Here is a 22,702-nt window from a genome sequence, read left to right on the forward strand (position 1 = left end):
AAAAAATTTGTTCTCTTTCTTATTATTCTGTTGAACTTTTTTTACACTGTGTCATGCAAGTAACCAGCAGTTGGGCTATCAAATGATATCCGGATCTGAGCCGACTTCAGAGCCGGTACGGACACACCAGGCGGCAAAATTTTTATAATTTAGAGAAGCGACATATGTGGCCGATATTACAGATCCTTGTATTCTCGGATTGGACTTTCTAAGTAAACACAATTTTTCCTTGGATTGAAAAATAATAAACTTCATTCTGCCTCTGAGAACATAGCCCTATTCAGAGTTAATGACGAAGGGGTTAAAACTGTCCACAAAATCATAGCACAAGACAATATCACAATACCGGCAAGAACAGAATTTTCACTTACTGGATCTGTAGCCGAAAATAGAACTTTCTGCTTCGGCGTCATGGAATATCTCAAGAATTATAATACCCCGAAAGAAGTACTAGTTGCCTCAGCACTCGTTCAGGACCAAAGGAAAGCAAAAAGAGTAGAATTACGGTTACAGCTAACATAGTAGTCAATTACATTTATTAAATGTTAAATGCACATTATTTTTACTTTTCCCGACATAACTTCATCTCAATATTTGTCTAGCGCTGTGTTGCATGGGGAAATACAACAATTTTAATTATAATTCTACTAAAATTAGCTAATTAAATACAAAATTCATAACGTTATGTTCCTTTATACTAATATCATTTAGGTAAGAGTAATATGTAAAAGCTATTAGGATGATATGACCTTTTGTATTGGAAATACAATAAATAAAAATACAACAACAATTTAAAAAAAAAAAAACTTTTATTTTTAATCCCTCTGAAAAGTTGTAATTATTTATTACACCTATCTATTTACATATTTATAAATACACTCCAACAGAAATAAATAATGCAAGGTAGTTTGTAGTAACATTCTGAACAAGCATATGAGTCTCCTTACTCGTAATTTAAAAAAGAAGTCTGTAACACAATTCAAATGCATTAATGAAAACTAATATAGGACAATCACTTCTCTAAAAAAACTGGCATTTATTTCAATATGAAATAATTTTCAGCACAAAACATTAAAGCTTTATAATCTCCGTAACAATTCATTGCCTCTTGCAAGAAATATAATACAGTAGAAAATCCGAGATCAAGAATCGTCAGTACTTTGGCGATTCAGAATTTCAGATCATCAGTTTAAATCTAGTTAAGATGACATATAGACATAGCAACATTGGGACTTCATGTATTGTTTAGGACAGATAGAAAAATAGTAACCCCCACCCACAACTACTCGAGGGCAGAAAGTAAGATCCTGGCCAACATCAATCAATACATTGTCATTGGCTATCGTACCATTTTCTTAGGCAGCAGGTGTTTGAATGTAACATGCAGGAATGTCAGTTAGTCGAAAATAAAATTGCATTTACAGCCCACCCACTTCCTTTTGTTAAGTATTACATTCTCCATTCCTGTATTTGTAAGAGAAGGGAGGGAATTTTTTAAATATTATATATTTATTCTTTTATTTTTATTTATTGCTGGTGATCGGGAGGTCCGGATTTCGGATTTTGTACTGTATAGGCAAGTAGACATACACAGATTTTTACATAAATATGTATAATTAATATTAGATATATAACAAGATTTACAAAAAATTAAATTGGAATAAATTTATATTTTAAAATTGATTTAAATATAGAACTTGTAACCACTTGCACTAAGACACATTCATCGATGTGAAAAGTGTCACTAAGCATCAGCAACAAAACACGTTCATCAAAGCTAAATGTGGCTTGGATTGTTACCCTCAATAGAGACTCATTGCTTCATGTTTTCCATGAATGCAACAAAAATAAAAAGAAGATTTATGGCTTAACTGGTTGCATTTCATACAGAGTGGGAGTGTATCAGGATCATACAAAGCAAAGTTCACTTAAAAAATGAGGAAAAGAAATGCACTTCCACTCTTCCTTCAGCTAGCACTGCAATAGGAACTACTGCTCATTTAAAAGTGTGCCTGTAACAGGGTTGCCACGCTACCTGGAAAACTGGAAAAAATCAGGAAATTTAAATATTTTAGTCAAAATCTGGAAAAGTCAGGGAATTTCATATGGCGATCCCCCCCAAAAAGCGAATTTTGCACCAATGTTGGAAGCGATCACTTTCTTGGCGAATTTTGTATCGCGTGAGCATCATTCGGGCAGCTGGCATAGAGCCAATTTTCGCAGCTCCAATTAGATTGTCGTTTAGAAAGTCAAAGCAAGTTTCCAGCAGCTTTGCTTTCCAGTAACCTCGAGAATCGCATGCGCATGTGCAGTGAATGTTAATCCTAGTATATGGTACTATGGAGGTTAGAATCAAAGAATATGTATTGTTAAGAAGGAAAAACTTCTCTGCAACAGGAGTGTCTCCGTTCCAACATAGAGGGAAACAGCTGTGCACGAAATATCAGTTGCCAAAGCTTAAAGCCCATGTCGGAGTTAGAAGTTACTCTATCAAGAGTTCATAAAATGAATATCGTTTAAAATTTCTTTAAACTTTAAAGGAAAAGAAAATATTTTTTCGATCAGGTAAATTCATTAATGGATTAGTTATTTTGAGGGGGAAAAAAAGAACCCTACGGAAAGCCGTGTTTAAATTATTGCAAAAAAATAAAAAAAAAGAAACATTTTGTCAAAGAACGTTTCTTCTTAACAACAGTTCCTCAACTTCCTGTACACATCACGGAGAGGAAATTCTGGCTGCCAGGTTCCGTCGTCAAATCCCTTGGCGAATTTTCCATCCGCTTTCTAGCGGCGTAATAGCATTACGTCTATGGAACCTTTCCTTCTTCACATAGACATTCTTTGGTTAGAATAACCTCCATGAACGGTACACATGGGATTTGGCGACATTACAATGAGCAGTAAAATGGGTCATTTTGGTGTTGGCGACAATTTTCAAAATCGTGCCAAGGTCTTACCATATGCTAGAATTTTACCCCAAAATGTTTTAAACCTTTTTTTTTTTTCTTTAATAAATGCCTTATTTGTCATTTTGCAGTAAAATAAAAAAAATAGTAATCGGTCATCTAGGCTAACCATTTAATATAACTATATTCGCTAAAATAACATAACTAATTCAATTTTTAAGTAATTATCTTTATTTTTATGTTATTCATATGATTTAACGTTGCTTCTTCCCACTAAATTTATTTATTATTAGTAAATAATACTTTCAAATTTCAGAAAATTTTCTCTGGCATAATCCTGAAATTAATTCTAGCAGTATGATCACATACCATCACGAAATTTAATGTACATATTTTTTTGCTTATGTATGCTGCTAAATAATTATAAAATACCTGAATTTATTTAAAAATATCATTAAATAGATTTCTTTCTTTTGTTTAGCTTCAAAATGTCTGAAAAAAGGGGGGGGGGACTTCTTTAATCCAGATTGGGCAGATTCTAATCTCAATATTCAGTGGAGAAAACAACTCCTATTATAGTTATAATAGTAATGTTTTGGGAATTATATATATACATATATTATAAGTCATATGTAATTGGCAAATTTGTGTGTTTTCAAGTAATACCATAATTAATTTACCTCTTAGCACAGCCAATGTGCATTAGGTGCATAGACTGGAATTTTCTTAAAACACACCTGAAAAAGTCAGGGAATTTCATTCTTCTGTTTGAGTGGCAACCCTGCTGTAAGGTATTGATTAATTTTCAGATAAGAGACTAGAACAAAAGAATTGTCTCCCAAGTACAGTGACACTGTTTCGCATCTTTGAGTGTGATAAATAGGTAGTTTACGAAACAGATCTTAGCAGCTGGTGAAGGGGAAAGAAACATTTTTAAGCCCAGTGTCAGCGGCAAGCAGTTTATCTTTGGAGGCGAAAAAAGACACAAATTTTTTGAGTTTTTATGACACTCAAATGGTTAATTACTCCTTTTGAATATATTACCCTTTATTAGGAATTGAAATAATACAAATATTTTGTCACTGCCATATACATACTTTTGCAAACAAAAATTATGACTTGCAAAAACACATGTTATAATATCTACTGAAATATCAACCTGAGTATGAATATGGCTTGAACACATTTATTTTATTCATATGGAAGTGAAAACAGATTTTAATAGCTATTTGTGTCATTTTTAGAGTAATTTAATTCTTTACTAATAATTTACATTAAATGCTGCACTGCACTGAAGTGTACTAAAAATTCAGTGACCATATAAAAATAGTTAAAAAAAAAAAAAAAAAAAGATATATATAATATATATTTAAGGCAAGCAAATTTTATAAATTTGTTCATATTATTCTTTAAACACAGAATCTGTTAAATTATGCAAATACAATACATATTTTGAATAATAAATATAGAACTCATGAAATTACAGATAATTACAGAAATGTAAAAAAAAAGTTGATCATGCTTGAATATATTATTTTTTAAAAACGATGGTGTTCAGAGGCATAAAATGAACACAAATGTACGACAAAAATGGAGAAAAATTAAAACACATTTCTCATACTCAGACTAAGGTACAGAAAGAAGAAATTTTCCATTTTATACGGTCAACCTTTTTGTCACAATAAAAATACATTCAAGTATGTAAAAAAATTAATCTATTTTAATGCATTAATTTATTTAATTATTACTATTACTTTTATTTTTAGTTTACTATGTTAAATATTGGTCTCTGCAAAGCTTTGTGTGTCTTCAATTTTTTGTCATGCAAGAAGCAAGATTATTTAAAAGTTACTGGTATTTTTACTTTGCAAAATGATTTTTCATAAATTGCCCTGGATTATTTTTCTTAGAATATGGTAACCCTAAATACACATGCTTATTAAAAAATAACTATTATAACAATCTAAATTCTCTCTACTCTTTCCATTTTTTTTTTTTTTTTTTTTGCTATTAATTTTTTAAATAAGCTGGAACTTTTGAACAAATCAGTACTGCTCCTGTTGGACAGATCATTTGAAAACAAATCTTAGACTTGATAAAAAATTTTAAATTTAGTAGGTAATAATTTTTTGACATCAGCTTTTATGAAAAAGTATTAGCACTTCCAAGATTAAAAATTCTATAGCCATTTGGTAATCTTTGCCTTTACTGTGGAGACAATAATCACCTAATAACTGAATTTCAAAATAAATTCAATTCCAATAAAGATTCCAAGATATAGATCGACCGTCTGAAGCGCAACCCTGGTTGGCATTCTGCCAAAACACATAGACTCATCCAAAAGGAGTGGTATAACTTGCTGCGACGTGAAAGGTTTTCTCTTCTCCAGAAAGAGCTATTCTGGAGGAAAAGAAAATCCCCATCCTTCCACCCTATTTTCAGAATAATTCGGTCCGAATGGCACATGCGTGTTTGCGCATCATGGTCGCGGATGAGGTGGTCGAACTATAGAAATCAACATGAATTTAATTCTAATGTAGACCACCAAGATAAATTCGAATTCCCAGATAAAATAATCACTATGTGGAGACTAATATTATAATGGACCACAGGAAGATGAAATAAATTCTGAGTTCATATATGCTCATCAACCACCAACAATAAATGAAGACCCCTGTCTTGTTATAGAGAGATTTTTTACAAAACAAATAAAAATTTAAATTAAACTAATTTAATTAAACTGATAGTGTACTATGGGAAGATAAAGTAAGTTATGGATCCACATATGTTTCACGACTAGGATAAATTCACTTCCAATACAGCTTGCAAGATAAATTCAATTCTTAGTGCACAAGATAAAATTCACGAAAAAGTCCCATTCAGAGATAAAATAAATTTGGTTGTAAGATAAAGTTTGAGATACAGCACAAGATAAAATTCCCAGATAACAATTATCACTGTGCAGAGACCAATATTATAATAGGATATGGGAAGATGAAATAATTTAAGGTGTATTTAATTATGGCGAAGCACACTAGGGCTATCTGCCTAAGAGGAGGGATGCCTTCATGGAGGACTTTCTGAGGGAAACTGGCTCATATACACGTTACACATGGGGAAAACACAAAAACGCCCATGCAGCCAGCCCGTTCATGGAATTCGAACCTCGGATCGAACTGCCAGTGTTCAGCGACTTTACCGCTCAGACGCTGGTGGGCGGGAAGATGAAATAAATTTTGTGTCTATGTATGCTTGGAGGCCAACAACAACAAATGAAGACAATTCTATGTAGCATTTAAAGAGAAAGAAAACCTTCCCCCCCCACAAAACAAACAAAAATCTTCTACATACACAGTAATAATGCACTAAAAGCAAAACTTACTGGTCCCAAATTATTTAAAAAACAACTACACAAAATAAGATACTAATTGCATTTTTACATTCCCTATGTACCTCTCGTCATGTTCATCCAGAACACTCACATTAAATTTAAACATTACTGAAAGTTTTAAACAAATTCAGAATCTTTATCAAATAAATTTTTAATCTTTTTTTACAAAAGATAACAAACTGCATACTTTACAAAGTACATGTATGCAATGAAGGCTTTCACTATTGTTGTGCCTTCACATTATGGAAGTAAGTATCACAAGTGTCATATGCAAAATTTCATTATCGAGCCATGATACAACTTTAAATCATGGACAAGAATGCAAACTGATAATATTTTATACCCAATGTGATTAGAATGGCAGACATATTGTTGCCCTGTTAAATTACTTTGTGGCACCAATCCTCTAAAGAGATACTATAGAAAAGATATCAGTTCATTTCAAATTTTGAATTGTTTTAGTTTATTCTTCTATGGCAGCTGTACTATGTTTCCAAACTAATGAGTGGACTGTATAGTAAAAGAACTAATTTACTGACAGTAATTAACTACATTCAGTTCTAATACATGCTCTGGCATGTTGCTTAGCTGAATCCAGATGGCCAAGTGCGTTTCTCTCCATATTCAATAGGTGGCGCTGTATTCTAACTTAACAGCAGCTTTTCTTAAACTGTGGTCCCAGAAACGTGCCACTGTATCCTTTGGAGACCTGAAAAAATTTCTTGCCATTTGCAAACAAAATCAACAAGATTTTACATTACTTCTTGCTGAAGACACTGGCAAAGTACAATGACATATCTTTCAGATGCATACTCAAAACTATTTGCCTGACTCTCAGTCTACAACATAATCCTTTGACTGTTCTCACTGCCTATGATGAAATAAAGGGGTTTGAGAGGAAACTTGTTCATGGGTTATTGGGTAAAACAGAGAAATGTATCACCATTTCAAACTCTAGAATCTTTCATAGTAGAAAATGATATTTCTATTGGGAAAAGAAACATGCAGTGATGCATGTTCACATCTCGAAACTCTTTGAAATCAGAGTTTGAAAATTATTTCCTGAATGGTAAATAAAATGAATTTTCATAGGTTCATGGTCCTTTCCATTGCCATTTTGAAAATAAGAAACTGACACTGAATGAAAAACACAATGTAGTGATATATAATAGTGCTTTAAAAATTATAATTCACACTTTGCTTCTAACTATCTGTGTAAAAAAGTATTTTCATCAAATAAAAATTAGTCAAACTGACTTGATACATGTTCAGATTTCAGACTTAAACTGACCAGTATACATCCACACGCAGAATACTTGCACAGATTCAGCAAGCTCATCAGGGTCATTAAATGTGAGTACCAACATTTGTTTAGTTTTTAGTTTGAGATGAAGTTTACACAAAACTCTAATAGCCTTGAATTATTAAAAATGAATATAACTTTTCTTGTATTGACTTAATTAATACCAACATAAGATTAAATCAATTTTAATTAATTGCATTTTAAAATAATACATGTTAGAAAAACTGCTTTTGAAGGGAGCAAGAGTGAAACGGTTTGCAAAACACTCTTAATTTCTTAAAGTGGTCCTCACTTGAAAAATGTTTGAAATGCTGTTCTAATAATGTCCCCCCTTTTTTTAATATATCTTCACAGTGTTAAGTTCTTACTGGTCTCTAATCATTATAAAATTATTGCCATAAAATTTATTGCAGCTTTTAGAATGAAACTTAGTTCAAAGTTTTATTTCAGCTTATTACTTTTACTTCCATTTTATGTTTTTAACATATAAGTATTCTTGAAAAAAAAAAAAAAAAAAAAAAAATCATTACACACATAAAATGAGAGTTATTAAATTATGCAGCAAATGAAAATATTTAAATTACTATCAATACACAGCGGCCAACTTTGAAATATGAAACTATGGGAGATCCTCGAGCCAATTTGTAATATTATTTACAGTAATTAAAAATAAAAAATATTTGTAGTTTAATGATTTTTTTGAATAATTATCACATTAATACTCTAAAGTAGTAAAACTACATGTGAATATTAAAAACATACTTATACATACTTGAAAGCTTATGAGTTACTTTTGTGAAAATTCTTTCGGCATACCAATTGTAACAAAATTATAAATTAAGGGATGTTGGAAGTCAAAAATCTTCAAAAAAGGGTGAACTGGGATTTTTGCATTTTAAAATTCTTTACACTTTTAGCTTTCTAAAAATACCATAGTTTAATCTCTATGAAAATTAGAACTATAAATCTAGTTTTAATTTATCATCGAACACAAAAAATACGTTTTTCTCCAAACATAATATTTTTACACTCGATGTACCTTTTCTCAGGAACTACTGCTCACAGATACATATATTTATTATGTTCCCTAATATATACTGAAATCAGCTTTTTGTGATTACAAAAATATTTTTTTTTTTTTTTTTTTGAGAAAGGTGTTAAATTTCAAGCATGTGTCTTCAGCAGATTTTGAGAAAAGGTACATCGAAAATGGCCAATTTAATATTGTCTGTATAGGGGGTTCCAACACCCCTTAAAGACACTATCAAATCACATTATTGAATAGTACTTAATCTGAAAAAAATTATCAACCTGGAATTCTTCTAACTTATTTATTAACCAACCCCTCTATAGAAACTGAATATTACATTAGAAATAGCAAAATTTGAAATGAAATATCTTGGACGATTTTTATTGTAGGGAAGTCAAGTGTGTTTTAATTTTTAAAAGGAAGTATAACATTACCCTAAATATAAGTAAATAGACCACAGAAACATGCAAAAAGTTAGATTTCGTAATTTTTAAAAATTGATTACTTCAAATAATAATAATAAAAGAATCCTTGCATTATTTAAAACACTTTACAATTAATGGTAGCAAAAATAAGGCCTGGGTACGGATTTTGTGACTAGGATGTATACTGATCTAATGTATATAGAAATATTAACTGAATTAGATAATTCAGATTAAATAAATTTTAATGAGAAAAATTATATTCAAAATCACCATAGGTGGGAAGACGGAATTTAATTTATCATTTACACTATTTAAATTTAATCTACTGCTCAGAAGCATCTTTCTTAGTAAAGGATCAAAACAAAATATGTGAAATTTAGTGATCTACCGAGAAATGACAGGAAAAGCTGAGAATTTCCCGATGAAACCCAGAGAGTTAGCAGTATTACATATGAATAAAATATAAAGTAATTTCAAATATAAGCTGTGCCTATGACAATTGTGACACTTTGAGCATAATGTAAATCACCCTCATATAAGATTATAACATTATATGCAGTTTTAAACTAACATCAATAAAACATATTTAGGGTATCACATTTTAGCACCATCAATGAATTATCATTGATTGCACAATAGTTTCACAATAAATGGAAAAAAATGACACCTTATTGAAATAAAAATCTAGCATACAGAAGATTCAGAATGGAAATGTACAGAAGAAAAATACACATCTGAAGAATCAACAACGCAAAATTCAGTTCTACAAAAATACATGATACGCAATCGGCGGCAATGCTAATAATTTAACAAGAGCTATATCATTCTACTGTATTCATAAATTACCTTCCATAAAATTTTCAATTTAAAATAAATTGACAATTTGAATAATTCTGAAAACATTCTCTAGGATAAAAAGCAGTTTACTGATTGGTTTTTCTTAAATTTGGCCGATCCATGGCATCAGAGATATTGGAATATCAGCTGACTATTTTGTAAGCTGGGTTTTTCCCCTTAATTGGCAATGGATGGGCTTCAGTGTTCAGTACCCAGATGTCCAAGGGTATTAGGTCATCCTCGGAGAAAAGAAGGTACAGATACTTAAGTGTCTCTGCCAGGAAGAAACTCTGCTGAACGTCATCCTTTGCACTGTCTATCATGTACACATTTTTCAGACCTGTGAAGCCGCCATCCACACGGCAGTGTTTGTCGATGGCCTGTTGGCAGGGAAGGAAAATAATGACATTTATTTAGAACAATGTTTCATAAACTTTATTCATTACAAAACAAGTTCTAAAATGTTTAATAAACATTAGCATAAATTTGATTTTTTACTTATAATAAATGAAAACATCGATAAATTAGGAAAACAAAATAAATTTTTATTCAGATTTTTCTATCAGTGAAGAAGAAAAAGCTATGAAGTGTAGACACACTCAAATGATCAATGTTTACGTTTATAGAGTGTTAACTGTTGTTAAACCGTTTTTATCTTTGCTATGCTATTTACATTATATAAATTGATGAAAATTTCTCTGTGTTGAAGATATTCAGACTTGGTACAGATATCACCATTTTTTAAAAATTGCTATTGCTTGGAATTGCAAAAAAGATTCAAAATGTTTTAATTTCTTTGGTGGGGGGAGGGGGGATTTTCTCACATGTTTATTCACTAAGTTTATACAAACCATCAACACATAAAAATACTAACTCATTACTTGAAAACACTGGCAAATACCAAAATATTTAATTTTTTATCGTTTTGAAGCTGAGGATGACAATAATTTGTAATGTAATTTCAAATGGAATTCTTATTGTTAAAACCTTTGTAAAATTATGGTATTTTATATATTTAATGTGGATTTCAAGATTCAAATAATACAATCTACAGAGTGTTTTAAGCCTTATTATTATAATCTAATTTTATGACTTGCGTTCAGTGAAATATTTTGATATTAGTTTTCAGACACTATGAGATGAATGAGCCTTAAGGTAGGAATTGCCTATCTTATTGTATACTCCATTTTTATTAATAACTGTTACAAAATTAATTTATTAATAATTATTGGATTCATCAGAGAATCGGAGTCTTACTTCAAATAATTCAGACAACTGATGTGAAAGGCATTTACATCAATTCACAGATATGTTCAATTTCATTAATGAAAAAAACAAAAAATACAACTTTTTAAAACTTATTAAAAATATTTTTGTGTTTTGCTATGTCATTTTACACAGATGGCTATATTTTTAATTTTTTCAATACTTAAAAAAATAATTGATAATATATTACTTTTTAGAGGAAACTGCTGTGTTTATTAGATATATCACTTCTTTACTAACAACTGAATGCCCAATATGATCAGGAAGATATTTTGATGTAGACAATGGCTTTTCAGTTAACCCTTTAAGTATTAGAGTTAGAAGTATACATATTAACAAGTGTCAGAAATGAAAAACTGCTAGAAGTAAGAGAATGATTTGTGGAAAGTAAAGAATTTTGGTAAATTGTCCAGTTATGTAACAGATTTTTTTAGCTAAAATTTTATCAACAGGGCTTTGAGATTTTTTCGACTCAAAACTTCATATGTACTTTAGTGTAATGAAAATATATATTTCACAGCCAATATTCATCGAAGTTCTGCCCATTTGTAGATGGAAATACAGAAAATTTATCACTTGTTGTGATCAACTTGTTGTGTTGCATATCACTTGTTGTGATGAAAATATAGAAAATACTACATTACTTGTTTTGAATTTTGAATCATTATAGCAATGTAAATACATATTTACATATATTTATGATTATATTAAATCCATATTTTTGAAAAACTTACTCCAAGAAACATCATCATTCATGGGATGATTTAATAAGAATAACTAAGAAAACACTTTCTCATGCTTAAATTACACATCTAGAGAAATAAAGCTTCAGGTGCCAAAATATGTTTTGCAGAAATACCTGTGCTGCTTCCCAGCCCCACTGCCTGTACTTTGGGTCTTTGGTCACTCTCCAAAGAATAAAGTAACTTTCAATCACTTCTGGTCGCTGGATGTAGTACTTCTCATTTTGCTTCAGGGCTCTCGCTTCACTCGCATCTGAGAAACGGAAAGATTCTGGGCCAATCTTTGTTGCTGTTGGGAAAATTTTTTTTTAAAATAGCATCTAAATATTATTACACTACCGCAATACACAGCACATCAAAAAGAATAATTTTCTTCACGAAATGCAAACTCTATATACATAAAGCTTTATATATTGGGTCAACCAGAAAGTTATGCAGTCTTTTGTTGATAGAAGCTGCATAAAGTATGCATGAAGATATATAAAAACCCTGAAATTTCACTGAATCACATAAATACCATTTTGTTCTATGAATTTTCACCATCTCGTCGGCAGCTGAAAAATTTCTTAAAAGGTCATTAGGTTTATTTATAAAAGTCATTAAGATGCTCTTTGACATTCATCAAAGAAGTTAACTCCAGGCTCTTCAGAGAATGAAATGAGGCGAATATATAAAAATCTGAGAGAGCAAGGTCTAGTGAATATAGGTGGTAACACAAACATCTTAGCCATGTTCAATAAGTCATCTCACATTCATCGAAATGTGGTACTGTGCATTGTCATGACACGACAACACCACGACATTTGGTCCATTTAATACTATCTTTTCAAAATTTGTCTGATTTGGCAGCACTAATTCACAGTATATGGTTTATTTGTGCTCCCTCCCCCCCAAAAAAAACTTTTCTTGGTATGCAGCCTCCCTCCCAGTATTACTAAAAGAGTTTTTTTTTGGGCTTACACCATGATTTTTCCATAACATTATTGCATCATATCTACGTCTCATCTCCAGCATTGGGCTGTTTCAAAAAAGGAGCTTCTTTATTTCAATTCAACAAAGAATCACAAGACAAAATTTGAGGGAGCATATTCTTCTCTGTTAAAGCATGGGGTATCCATATATCCTTGCGGCTTGCATATACCCAATCTTTTTCAAATGATCAACTTCTATACTTTTGGAAATATTTAATCTGTCAGAGAGTTCCAGAACTGTATAACATAGTATTTCAGCTACAGCTGCTTTTAATGGGTCCTTGTTTAGCTGCAACATCTTCGAAACCAAAATTTACCCGCAATTAAGCACGTTACAGAATTTTTTGACTGTCATTAGAAATACCATTTTGTCCACATACAGCATAAACTTTATGAGCTGTCTATCTAACACTTTTTTATTCTTAAAAATATAAGAGAATAATATTAAAAAAGGGAACATCTCAGGATTCTCCATTTTTAGCACTGCATTGGGGAAAAAAAAAGAAAAGGGGGAAAAAAATTCTATTACACATACTAGAATTATGCAACTTGAGTTGACAGAGACTATCTAAACATCTGCTTCAGTCAAGGTCATCCCTTAACAGCAGTAATAAAATAATTAGAGGAAAACATGCTTCAATTTGAAAACCACAGCACTTTCCAGGTGATCCATTATACATTATATTTACATAGCTTGGAAAATAGTTTGACCCATGTTGTCATATAACAGAAAAGATCCTTTTTCTGGGAGGAGGAGGGAGGTTGTTTTTATTTCAGTTAAAATAATTAAGATATATATTTTTTTTAAATTTATGGAGGTTGTAAGATTATAACTTTTATAAATATAATAACATATAAAAGTTATAATTTTACAGCTTTTTTTTTAAGCTTAATAAAAAGAAAAAAAATATCCATATAAAATACAACAATATCTATTGAATTAAGAACAAGTACAGACTGTAATCTGTAAATCTAGTTTACTTGGTCATACAACTTATATCAATTTAAAAAAAAAAATCAATAAACAACAGAAAAATAAACATCATTAGAAATGAAGACCTTTTATAAATGACCTTCAAGAACTTGACTAACACAACAGAACTTGAATTATGCCACTGAGTGGCTTAGTTATTATTTTCTGATATTACAGGGTTCGTACACATTTCTGCACACGGAAATTAGGTTCTTTTAAGGACCATTAATGAAAAAAATTAAGGACCTATGACCAAATGGCAAATGAATAAATTCATCTAAAAATATTATCTATGCCTGAATTTCACTTTTGTAATACCATCCTAAAAATAAAATAGATCCATAAGTAGTATGCATTATTTCTAAACATGAATTAACATAATTATTAATAAGTTTGAGAATAAAATAAACTTTAAGCAATTTATCAAGTAGCATTAAATATTTTACACTTATAATAGTTGGACATATTTGAAAGAAGATAAGTGACATTTACTTTTTACTAACATTTAGCTTCATGTTGATTTTTTTTATGTCTCATTTTGTCACATACTTGGTCAGTCTAGAGGTTTAGTAAATAGCAGGTAACATATGTCAAATGGCATACATTAAAATGAAAAGTAAGATCCCAATCAGCATGATTCATAACAAAAGACTGAATGTTGCCACTGCTGCTGCTTATCTAGAGGGACACCTGCTGATTAGAACAAACCTGAAAGGCCTGATGAACCTGAAAGGTACGATTGGTAAGTGTTGAAAGTTAGTCAGGCTCTGTTTGATGCAGTTAGTATCGTAGGTGCTTGTAGAGTTCCAGGGGTTGTAAACCAGTTAATATACTGTTGCGTGTGTACGGGTTCGTTATGAAATGAGTGCACAAGTCCGATGAAAAATAAACAAAAGTTATTATTATCACAACAAAAATGCTTAAATTTCCTCAGATATTCATGCAGTATTACAATATCTCACAGTAGTTATCTTTTAACTACTCAAACGTTCAAGAGAACTTAATTCAAAACAGCTAAAGAAAGCTAATCTGCGAATTCGCTACAGTCAACAAAAGCAGTTTTCTAAACAAACTCTTAAAACAACAACAAACTAATTAACAACAATTGAATTGAAAGGTTTTCCTCCTCTTTATAAGATTTTAAATAGCGCGTTAGAATTTTCTGGAACTTTCCTGAAATCAAAAAGAGATATTCATTTATTAAACGTTAAATGCACATGCTCTTGTATTTTTAATTTTCTGGCTTAGCTTTCCTTTAATATTCATCATGCACTGCACTGCACTGCACAGGGAATAAACAATTTAATTTATAATTCTACTAACATTAGCTAATTAAATACCAAATCCGTAACAATACTTAGGTTCCAATAAGACATTAAAGCAACAGAGGTGATAAGTTATTTTGTATTATTTTAAGTCTCACGAGATGCAAAGTTTTACTTGAATTTTTACATTTTTGTATTTTATCTTGTGACACAGTGAGTATTAATGAACGGCAATAACTAGCTTTAATATGTAGAGATAATTTTTAAGGGTAAGCATTTAGTTATAAATAATTAAATTAGGTAGTTTGATTACTTCAGTCTTTATGGATTTACATGGCCACTAATAAATTTTTTTTTTTTAACAATATTTGTTAAAAAAGCCCTATTAAAATCTAATAAAATTTCACAGTTTAAAATATATGTAATTTATGGCATTGATTCTTAATATTAGGATAATTAATTACACATTAAAAGCTAAAAAACATTTATGTTTTGTAACAACAACACTCAATAAAATATTTATCTATCATTTTAATTTGAAGCCATCCCAGACATTTTGGCTAGTTTATATCGACTTCCTTCTCTTTAAGCACCTTTTCTAATAAGCAGAGATTTGTCTTAATATGCAAACCAATGCTCTCATTAGTTTCTGTGTGCTTTATCTCCTAACAACCTCTCCACAATGTACCTATGAGGGTTTTCTTGTTCTGGTAAAAGTTAAATAGTCCAAAACCCCTGACAGACATGAAGCATATTATTGCTATGTCTGAAAGTAACTACATAAATAAGCCTCTTATTTAAAAAGAACTTAGAACATAAAGGCATGCTCTGATGTGAACAAAATCAATTACAGCTCACGGTGACATAATTAAACAAAAATAGTCAAATTAAAACTAAAAAAGATTATACAATTTAATTTTAATTTAATCTGACTCAGTAACTCTATCACATGAGGAAACAGAAATGGGAAATTATAGTAAAGGCTGAAATCATAAACAATTGGGTAATTTACATAATAATAATAACTGCACATATCCTTGAAGAATAATTTTCTTTATGTATTCAGTTTCTTCCTTCAACACATTTCCTTATCATTTAAGAATTTTTGGATTTAATTAAGGATTTCTGTTACAGTCAAAAGTCGTTAATTTGGACACTCATAATCCGGACCTCAAAGCCACAAACATTCTGCGCATGCGTTGCATTTACGTGTGCGCGTAACCCTTTACGGCTGCGAATATGCGTGTGCGCATAAAACGTTTACGCATGCGCATTTAATGTATAATGGACAGTATAACCTAAGCTAAAATTATCTATTTCGGTTAAAGTTGCAGATTAATCTTCGAATTGGATTCGCTTATTATTTTTTGCAGACTGTTAGAGCAATTTTATAAAAGTAAGCTTGAACTTTCGATTACATCAAATAGAATTTCCGATATATATTTGCTAATATGTAAAGGATCTAAAGTGAAAATATGTTTCGAAATCCGAAATCTGTTTATCAATTTCACGCTGCTCGGCGGGGAGAATGCCGCGGCGCGCAATGAATTGGAAGTTGATCTGTCAGCACTATCCCTATCTTCAGGGCAGATGTTTTTATTTTATTTGGCTTATAATTCCTTACTAAATGTAGTATTTCATCTCGATGTACTCCGTTATTGATATGATTTAAAACAAGTTCCTCGCCATTATAATTTGCTTCCGATAATGAAGAAAGTAACAGAGGTTATTGAAAACGAAAAAATTTCGATTGACAAATTAGTCGGTATTCTTGACACAGCAATTATAGAACTTGAACAGAGGAACTTTGTAACTAAACAAGAAATTATGTCTGTTTAATAGAATTAAAGATTAACTGAACAACTTACATTGAAAGAAATGTTTAATAAAGTAAACAAATAAATATTAAGCTTTTCCTTTTTGTAAATTTTGATACCCTTTAGATCATAATTGTTCTTTATTTCATAAATTACGGTTTCATATTTTTAATTTTGTAATTTCTGCATGCCATCTTACCAAATTTAAACTTATGATCTATAATCCGGAATCGCCGAAGTCCCGACGAGTCCGGATTAACGACTTTTGACTGTATTCTAAAAAACACTAAATGCATTCAGAATGTATAAAAAAAGTGGCTAATTTTATTTCTTTAGTAATATAAACTTCATATTTCATTATATATATATTTCATATTTCATCTTTCTAACCGATAAAGGCCGGCTACAGAGCTGATGTGACAGAATTTTTAGAATTTAGTGACACACCTAACAACAAAATCTAGAAATGGCAAAACTTTTAGAAATTAGAGCAGAATTTTGAAAGGCACTAGGCAGCAGAATTTAGGATCCAAAGAAATTGCATCAGGTAGGAAAATACTTAGTGCTAGCTATACGAATGATGCATATTAGATATTAGATGAATCTTTTAAACTTAAGTTTTCAATTTCTTTATTAATAAAAAAATCCCTTTCTATAATGCCTGCTCATGTGATAAGATGTGTGTTTGATATTTTCCATGCTTGAGTCTAGTGAAAAGTAAAGAAAATAAAGGGAAGATAAACATATTAAGATTCCAATATCAGAAAGTAAAGCATTGAAATATTATGTTTTCATTGCTCTTCCAGACGTTCTCCAAAAAGTAAGAAATTCATTGCAAACTTCTGTAAAATACATCAATTACATGTTGATACCACAGAGACATTTTTCCTTTTGTCACATATTTCTCGAATCTTCTAGAATCGTGGGTCTATAAATCTTGCCTTCAAATCCTTCCAAACTTTCCAAGCTGCAATGTCCAAGATCCTAAAGAAAAATTATCCCTACCATTTCTGTAACAGCAGACAGCCAGAAATATTTTGGAAAAAATAGGAGGAAAAAAGTATAAAATTAATTTTATAGAGAAAACTGATGCACATTCTGAGACAATTACATGGGAAAAACTCTTACCCTGAAAAAATTAAAAACAAGACACTTTTAATTAATTACATAGCTAATTTTGCTTTTGCTAAGAACTGTTTCGTAAATTGTGTTTAGAGCATTATAACTTGTTTATTTTTCAGATTGAAATATTGTATAAGTTGCCAAAACAAAATTTTACAATATTACAGAAAAAAAAAAAAAAAAAAAAAAAAAAAAAAAAAAATTATTTTAATGTTGTTTTTTAAATATAATTTCAATATATTACCATTATTTTAATGAAATTTAACAATGTGATGATGTTTAAAGAAAAAATCGTCGAAAAATTTTCAGATCTCGGAATTAAAAATTTTCTATAGAAACTGATGTTAAAATCGCCAAATTTAGAACCGTTTAATAAAAGAATTCACATCCCCAAAAGCGAAAAGTTGTTTAAAATCTCTTTATTAGAAAAAATTAATTTTGAAATGCTTATGTTTCACTTCTTGCTTAGAAACGCAAGTATTCCATCATTTATACTAGAAATAGGAACAAATTATAACCCATGAACCCATTCAAAAGATAACCATATATGTCAGTGAATCGCCAAAAATATTTCTCCAAAATGCTAATTCACACTCAAAATGGCAGTCATAAAACAAACAGAATTTTCAGATGATTAAAATTAAGGACCTTCTGCTGAGTTTAGCCAAAATTAAGTACTTTTAAGGACCAAAAATCAATTCCAAAAAATCTAAGGACTCTTAAGGACTGTACGAACCCTGTATTACAGAATGATCAGCAACAGTAATTTTTCATGATTCTGCATAAATGTTTTGCATTACTTCCTTCCTCAATGCCCTGACAGCACTGGGCGGGCCCTGGCCTTATCAAAAAGCTTTTTCCAGGCCAATCTTCTCCCTCCTTGTGTTTTCCAGTTTTTAGTTTTTAAGACCAATAGGCCATTTTCTAGGCAGTCTAAACATCTTAGATTTGATCTGCCTTTTTTCCATGTGCCTGATGATCCGTCATTGAAGATATTTTTTGTTGCACGGTCTTCACCCTTTCTGATATTGTAGCCTGCGCATTTTATTCTTTGGCATTTAATGAAATTAATGATGTCAGGTTCATTACATGAGCAATACAGCTCCAAATTTTATATGATAAGCCACATACCATCTTTTTATGTTCCTCCAAAAATGCTTCTGAAAATCTTTCTTTCAAAAATGCCCAATATGTAACTAAAGTAGGCAGCTCATACCTTAAAGCTTATTCATCTTGTAATACCTTAAAACTAAAATTAAAACAATTCCCAGAATGCAAATAATAAAATTATATCATAATAATAAGGCTTATAAATACACCATAGTCCAAAATTCACATGCAAAATGGCTTACGTTAAAAAATGCACACGTGTATGCCATGGATGCTCATGTTTATAGAACATTGCATGATACTACAATTATTATTATTATTTTTTTTAAATATTAGCTATACTACTTAAATTTGGGATGTTAAATTAATGAAAGTATCCAAATGATTTGTTTCAGATATCTTCATCTGTAAAAAATGTTATTGCTTGGAATTGTGAAAAAGATTACAAATTTTTGCTTATTTTTTTCTGTTCTTTGGATATGTTTATTGACAAAGTTTATATGAACTGTTAACATATAAAAATACTACTTTAGAATCTCTGAAAATATGGAAAATATCAAAGTTAATTTTTCTTTATTTTGAAGCCTTCGATGGCAACAAATTATAAAGCAATTTAAAATCAAATCCAAAGTTTGAAAACTTTTATTTTGGAAAACAGATAAGATGTTATTTTAATACATTTACAATAGGCATAAAAACTGCTGTATTCTCATAACAAAACATTGGGAAGGTCACCAGCATAGCCACAAATCATGAGATAACTCAAGATAATTATTTTCGATGACTTATTTATCTTAGTTGGTTTAGTTGATTATGTCAAAGCACTCTAGGGCTATCTGCCTAAGAAAAGAGATACTTTCGTTGAGGATTTTTTGGCAGAAACTGGTTCACGTACATTACATATGGAGAAAACCATGAATTGCCCATGCAGCCAGTCCATTCACCTGGAATCAAACCCAAGTTGGAACTAACAGAGTTCATCAATTTTACTGCTTAGGCGCTCTGGGTTAACTCAGAATAACTATGCGAGTGTTGAAATAAGGGATGAAAATTTGACAAAGACAAGCATATTGGCTGGTCATTTTAATTTAAAGCAATATTCAATTCGTTACAGAATTGAGGGCTTACTGGAACAGAACTATTTTTTTAGACACAACTCTGTTAATTCGCATCTGGAGTTAACCAGAAGTATAGTGCAAATCAAATGTGATTATGCTTACCTGTTCTGTCATAGGCTTCATGACATGTATGGGTTAAATCTTTTCCTAATTGTAAGTAATAATCCCTTCTGTTTGGTGGCATGTATTCAGAACCCATGGCAAAGAAACCACCTAAAAAGATTTCGAATGCAATTTTTCTTACAAAAATATTAACACTATAAAATGCTAATCCCTAATTTCAAGAAAATATTATCACACACACACAAGAGAGAGGGAGGGGGGAAAAACAGATTTGGCACCACAATGACTCCTTTGTAGCAATAACTCCTTTTTGTTATGAGTTACTAAAAATTCCTATTATTAGAAGTATAAATGATTTAGCAGGATTGAGAAGGTTGTTTGACAAAGCTGATACTCAAATTAGAAGTTTAGAGTCGTTAGGAGTTGAAACGAAATTTTTCAGCACTTTATTGATTCCCATTTTGTTAGAAAGAATTCCAAAGGAACTTGTTTTAGAATTCAATAGAGCGTATTTAGATAGTGATTGGAATTTTAAGGATTTATTTACCTTTTTAGACAAAGAGATACGGTCTAGGGAAAGGACATATTTATTTAGTTGCAAAACTGAAAATTATCATAATTTGGGTAATGAATATAAAAGTAATTCTAGGAAATTTGAAAATAAAAAGCTCAACACTAATAGGAATATATCAACTGCTTGTTATACTACAAATGTTAAAAGAAACTGCATTTTTCGTAATAGCAAAGAACACAAATTTTGCGAATTTGAAAGCGTCATAGAAAGGAAAAATAGATTAAGAAGAGATAATCGATGTTTTCGCTGTTTCTCAAAATTCCATTTAGCGCAATTCTGTAAAACTAAACTCGATCTATGCAAGAACTGCAACAGCTTACTTAGTTCACCACTCCTTGCTATGTGAAAAAAGTAATAAATCAGCTGAAGTCGAAGGGGGGGAGGGAAAGAGAATTCAAACGCAGTGACTCAGTGCAGCCCCTCTCAACGGGGGTCAAATGGCAGTGCTTTACTAAAAACTTTGTACTGTCTTGGCTTGTTCGAAAGGAAACTTTAAACTATGTAGGGTGTTAATGGATAATGGGAGTGAAAGATCTTGGATAACAAAATCTTCAGCAGATGCCCTTAGCCTTAAAACTATTCGAAAGGAAAAATTGTCAGTTTATGCTTTTGGGTCCACGAAAGCCATAGATAAAACTTACAGTGTAGTAAAGTTAACATTGAGAAATAGAAACGATCCTAAGCAATATATTGAGATAGAAGCATTAGTTACTGAAATGATTACTGCTGCACCCATTGCATTTCCCAATATAAATATTCAAAATATTTTTCAGCAAAAGGGTTTAAATTTAGCTGAAGCATGCATGGATTCAGATGAAGGTATTCACATTTTAATAGGAGCAGATTATTTTTGGGACGTCATTAAAGAGTCGAAAAAAGAAAAAATAACCAAAACGCTAAACTGTATACACACTATTTTTGGCCTTATGCTCCAGGGCATACAAAATAATTCTGAGGATAAAATTTGGGGAAACATAGTATCAACAAATTTTTGCATTGCCACCAATATGCAGATGCTATGGAATTTAGAATCGTTAGAAATTACAGATTCTTATAAGTTATCAATTGCAGATGAGAATTTGATAAAACAATTTGAAGATAATCTAAGGTTTGTAGATGGAAGATACGAAACTTGTTTGTTATGGGGAATAAAGCCAACGGATTTAAAAAATAACTTTTGTCTTGCTAAAAAAAAAGACTTGAGGACTTAAAAAACAATTTCAAAAATAATGAATGGTTGGCAAATGAATACAAGGACATAATTAAAGATCAACAGAGTAAAGGAATAATTGAAGAATGTTCTAGGGATGCGAAGGACTATTTCATGCCACATAGAGCAGTTGTGAAAGGATACTACTAAAGTTCGCGTGGTTTTCAATTGCAGTTCGAAAGCGAAACTAAATCTCTCTTTGAATGATTATTTAGAGACTGGGCCGAATTTGAATCCCAATGTACTGGATATTATTTTAAATTTTAGGAAATTCAAAATTGCATTTTGTGCTGATATAGAGAAAGCATTTTTGATGATTGGAATTTCAGAAGAGGATAGGAAATTTTTAAATTCTTGTGGTTATCAGAAAATACAAATGAAGACTACAAAATAATGCATATGTAAGTCATCGCCATTTATTTTAAGTGCAACAATAAAAAAGCACTTACAGCAGAACAGGAATAATAAACCCGAATGTGTTGAAATGTTGAACTCTTCACTGTATGTAGAAGATTTATATTTTGAGGGAAATAGTGTTGAAGAGGCATTTAAGCTGTCTTCTGAAGCTGCGTCGATTT

At 30.8% G+C, this 22,702-nt stretch overlaps 1 protein-coding gene across 1 annotated transcript in view; it reads right to left on the bottom strand.

Moving 5' to 3' along the window:
* Window positions 1-790: 790 nt before the first annotated feature.
* alpha-Man-Ia (alpha-Mannosidase class I a) overlaps window positions 791-22,702 on the bottom strand; it is a 94,080-nt gene continuing 72,168 nt past the window's right edge. The window contains exons 8-10 of the mRNA XM_035351284.2: window positions 20,380-20,490; window positions 12,018-12,190; window positions 791-10,272 (exon numbers count right to left, since the gene is read on the bottom strand). Of these exons, the coding sequence (XP_035207175.1) occupies window positions 10,036-10,272; window positions 12,018-12,190; window positions 20,380-20,490 (521 nt within the window). The 3' untranslated portion in view covers window positions 791-10,035. The remainder of the gene's footprint in view (window positions 10,273-12,017; window positions 12,191-20,379; window positions 20,491-22,702) is intronic.

Source organism: Stegodyphus dumicola, chromosome 1, assembly GCF_044657685.1.
Source record: "Stegodyphus dumicola isolate Sdum_Otavi_A_Nest chromosome 1, ASM4465768v1".
In the NCBI taxonomy this organism is placed as follows: domain Eukaryota; kingdom Metazoa; phylum Arthropoda; class Arachnida; order Araneae; family Eresidae; genus Stegodyphus; species Stegodyphus dumicola.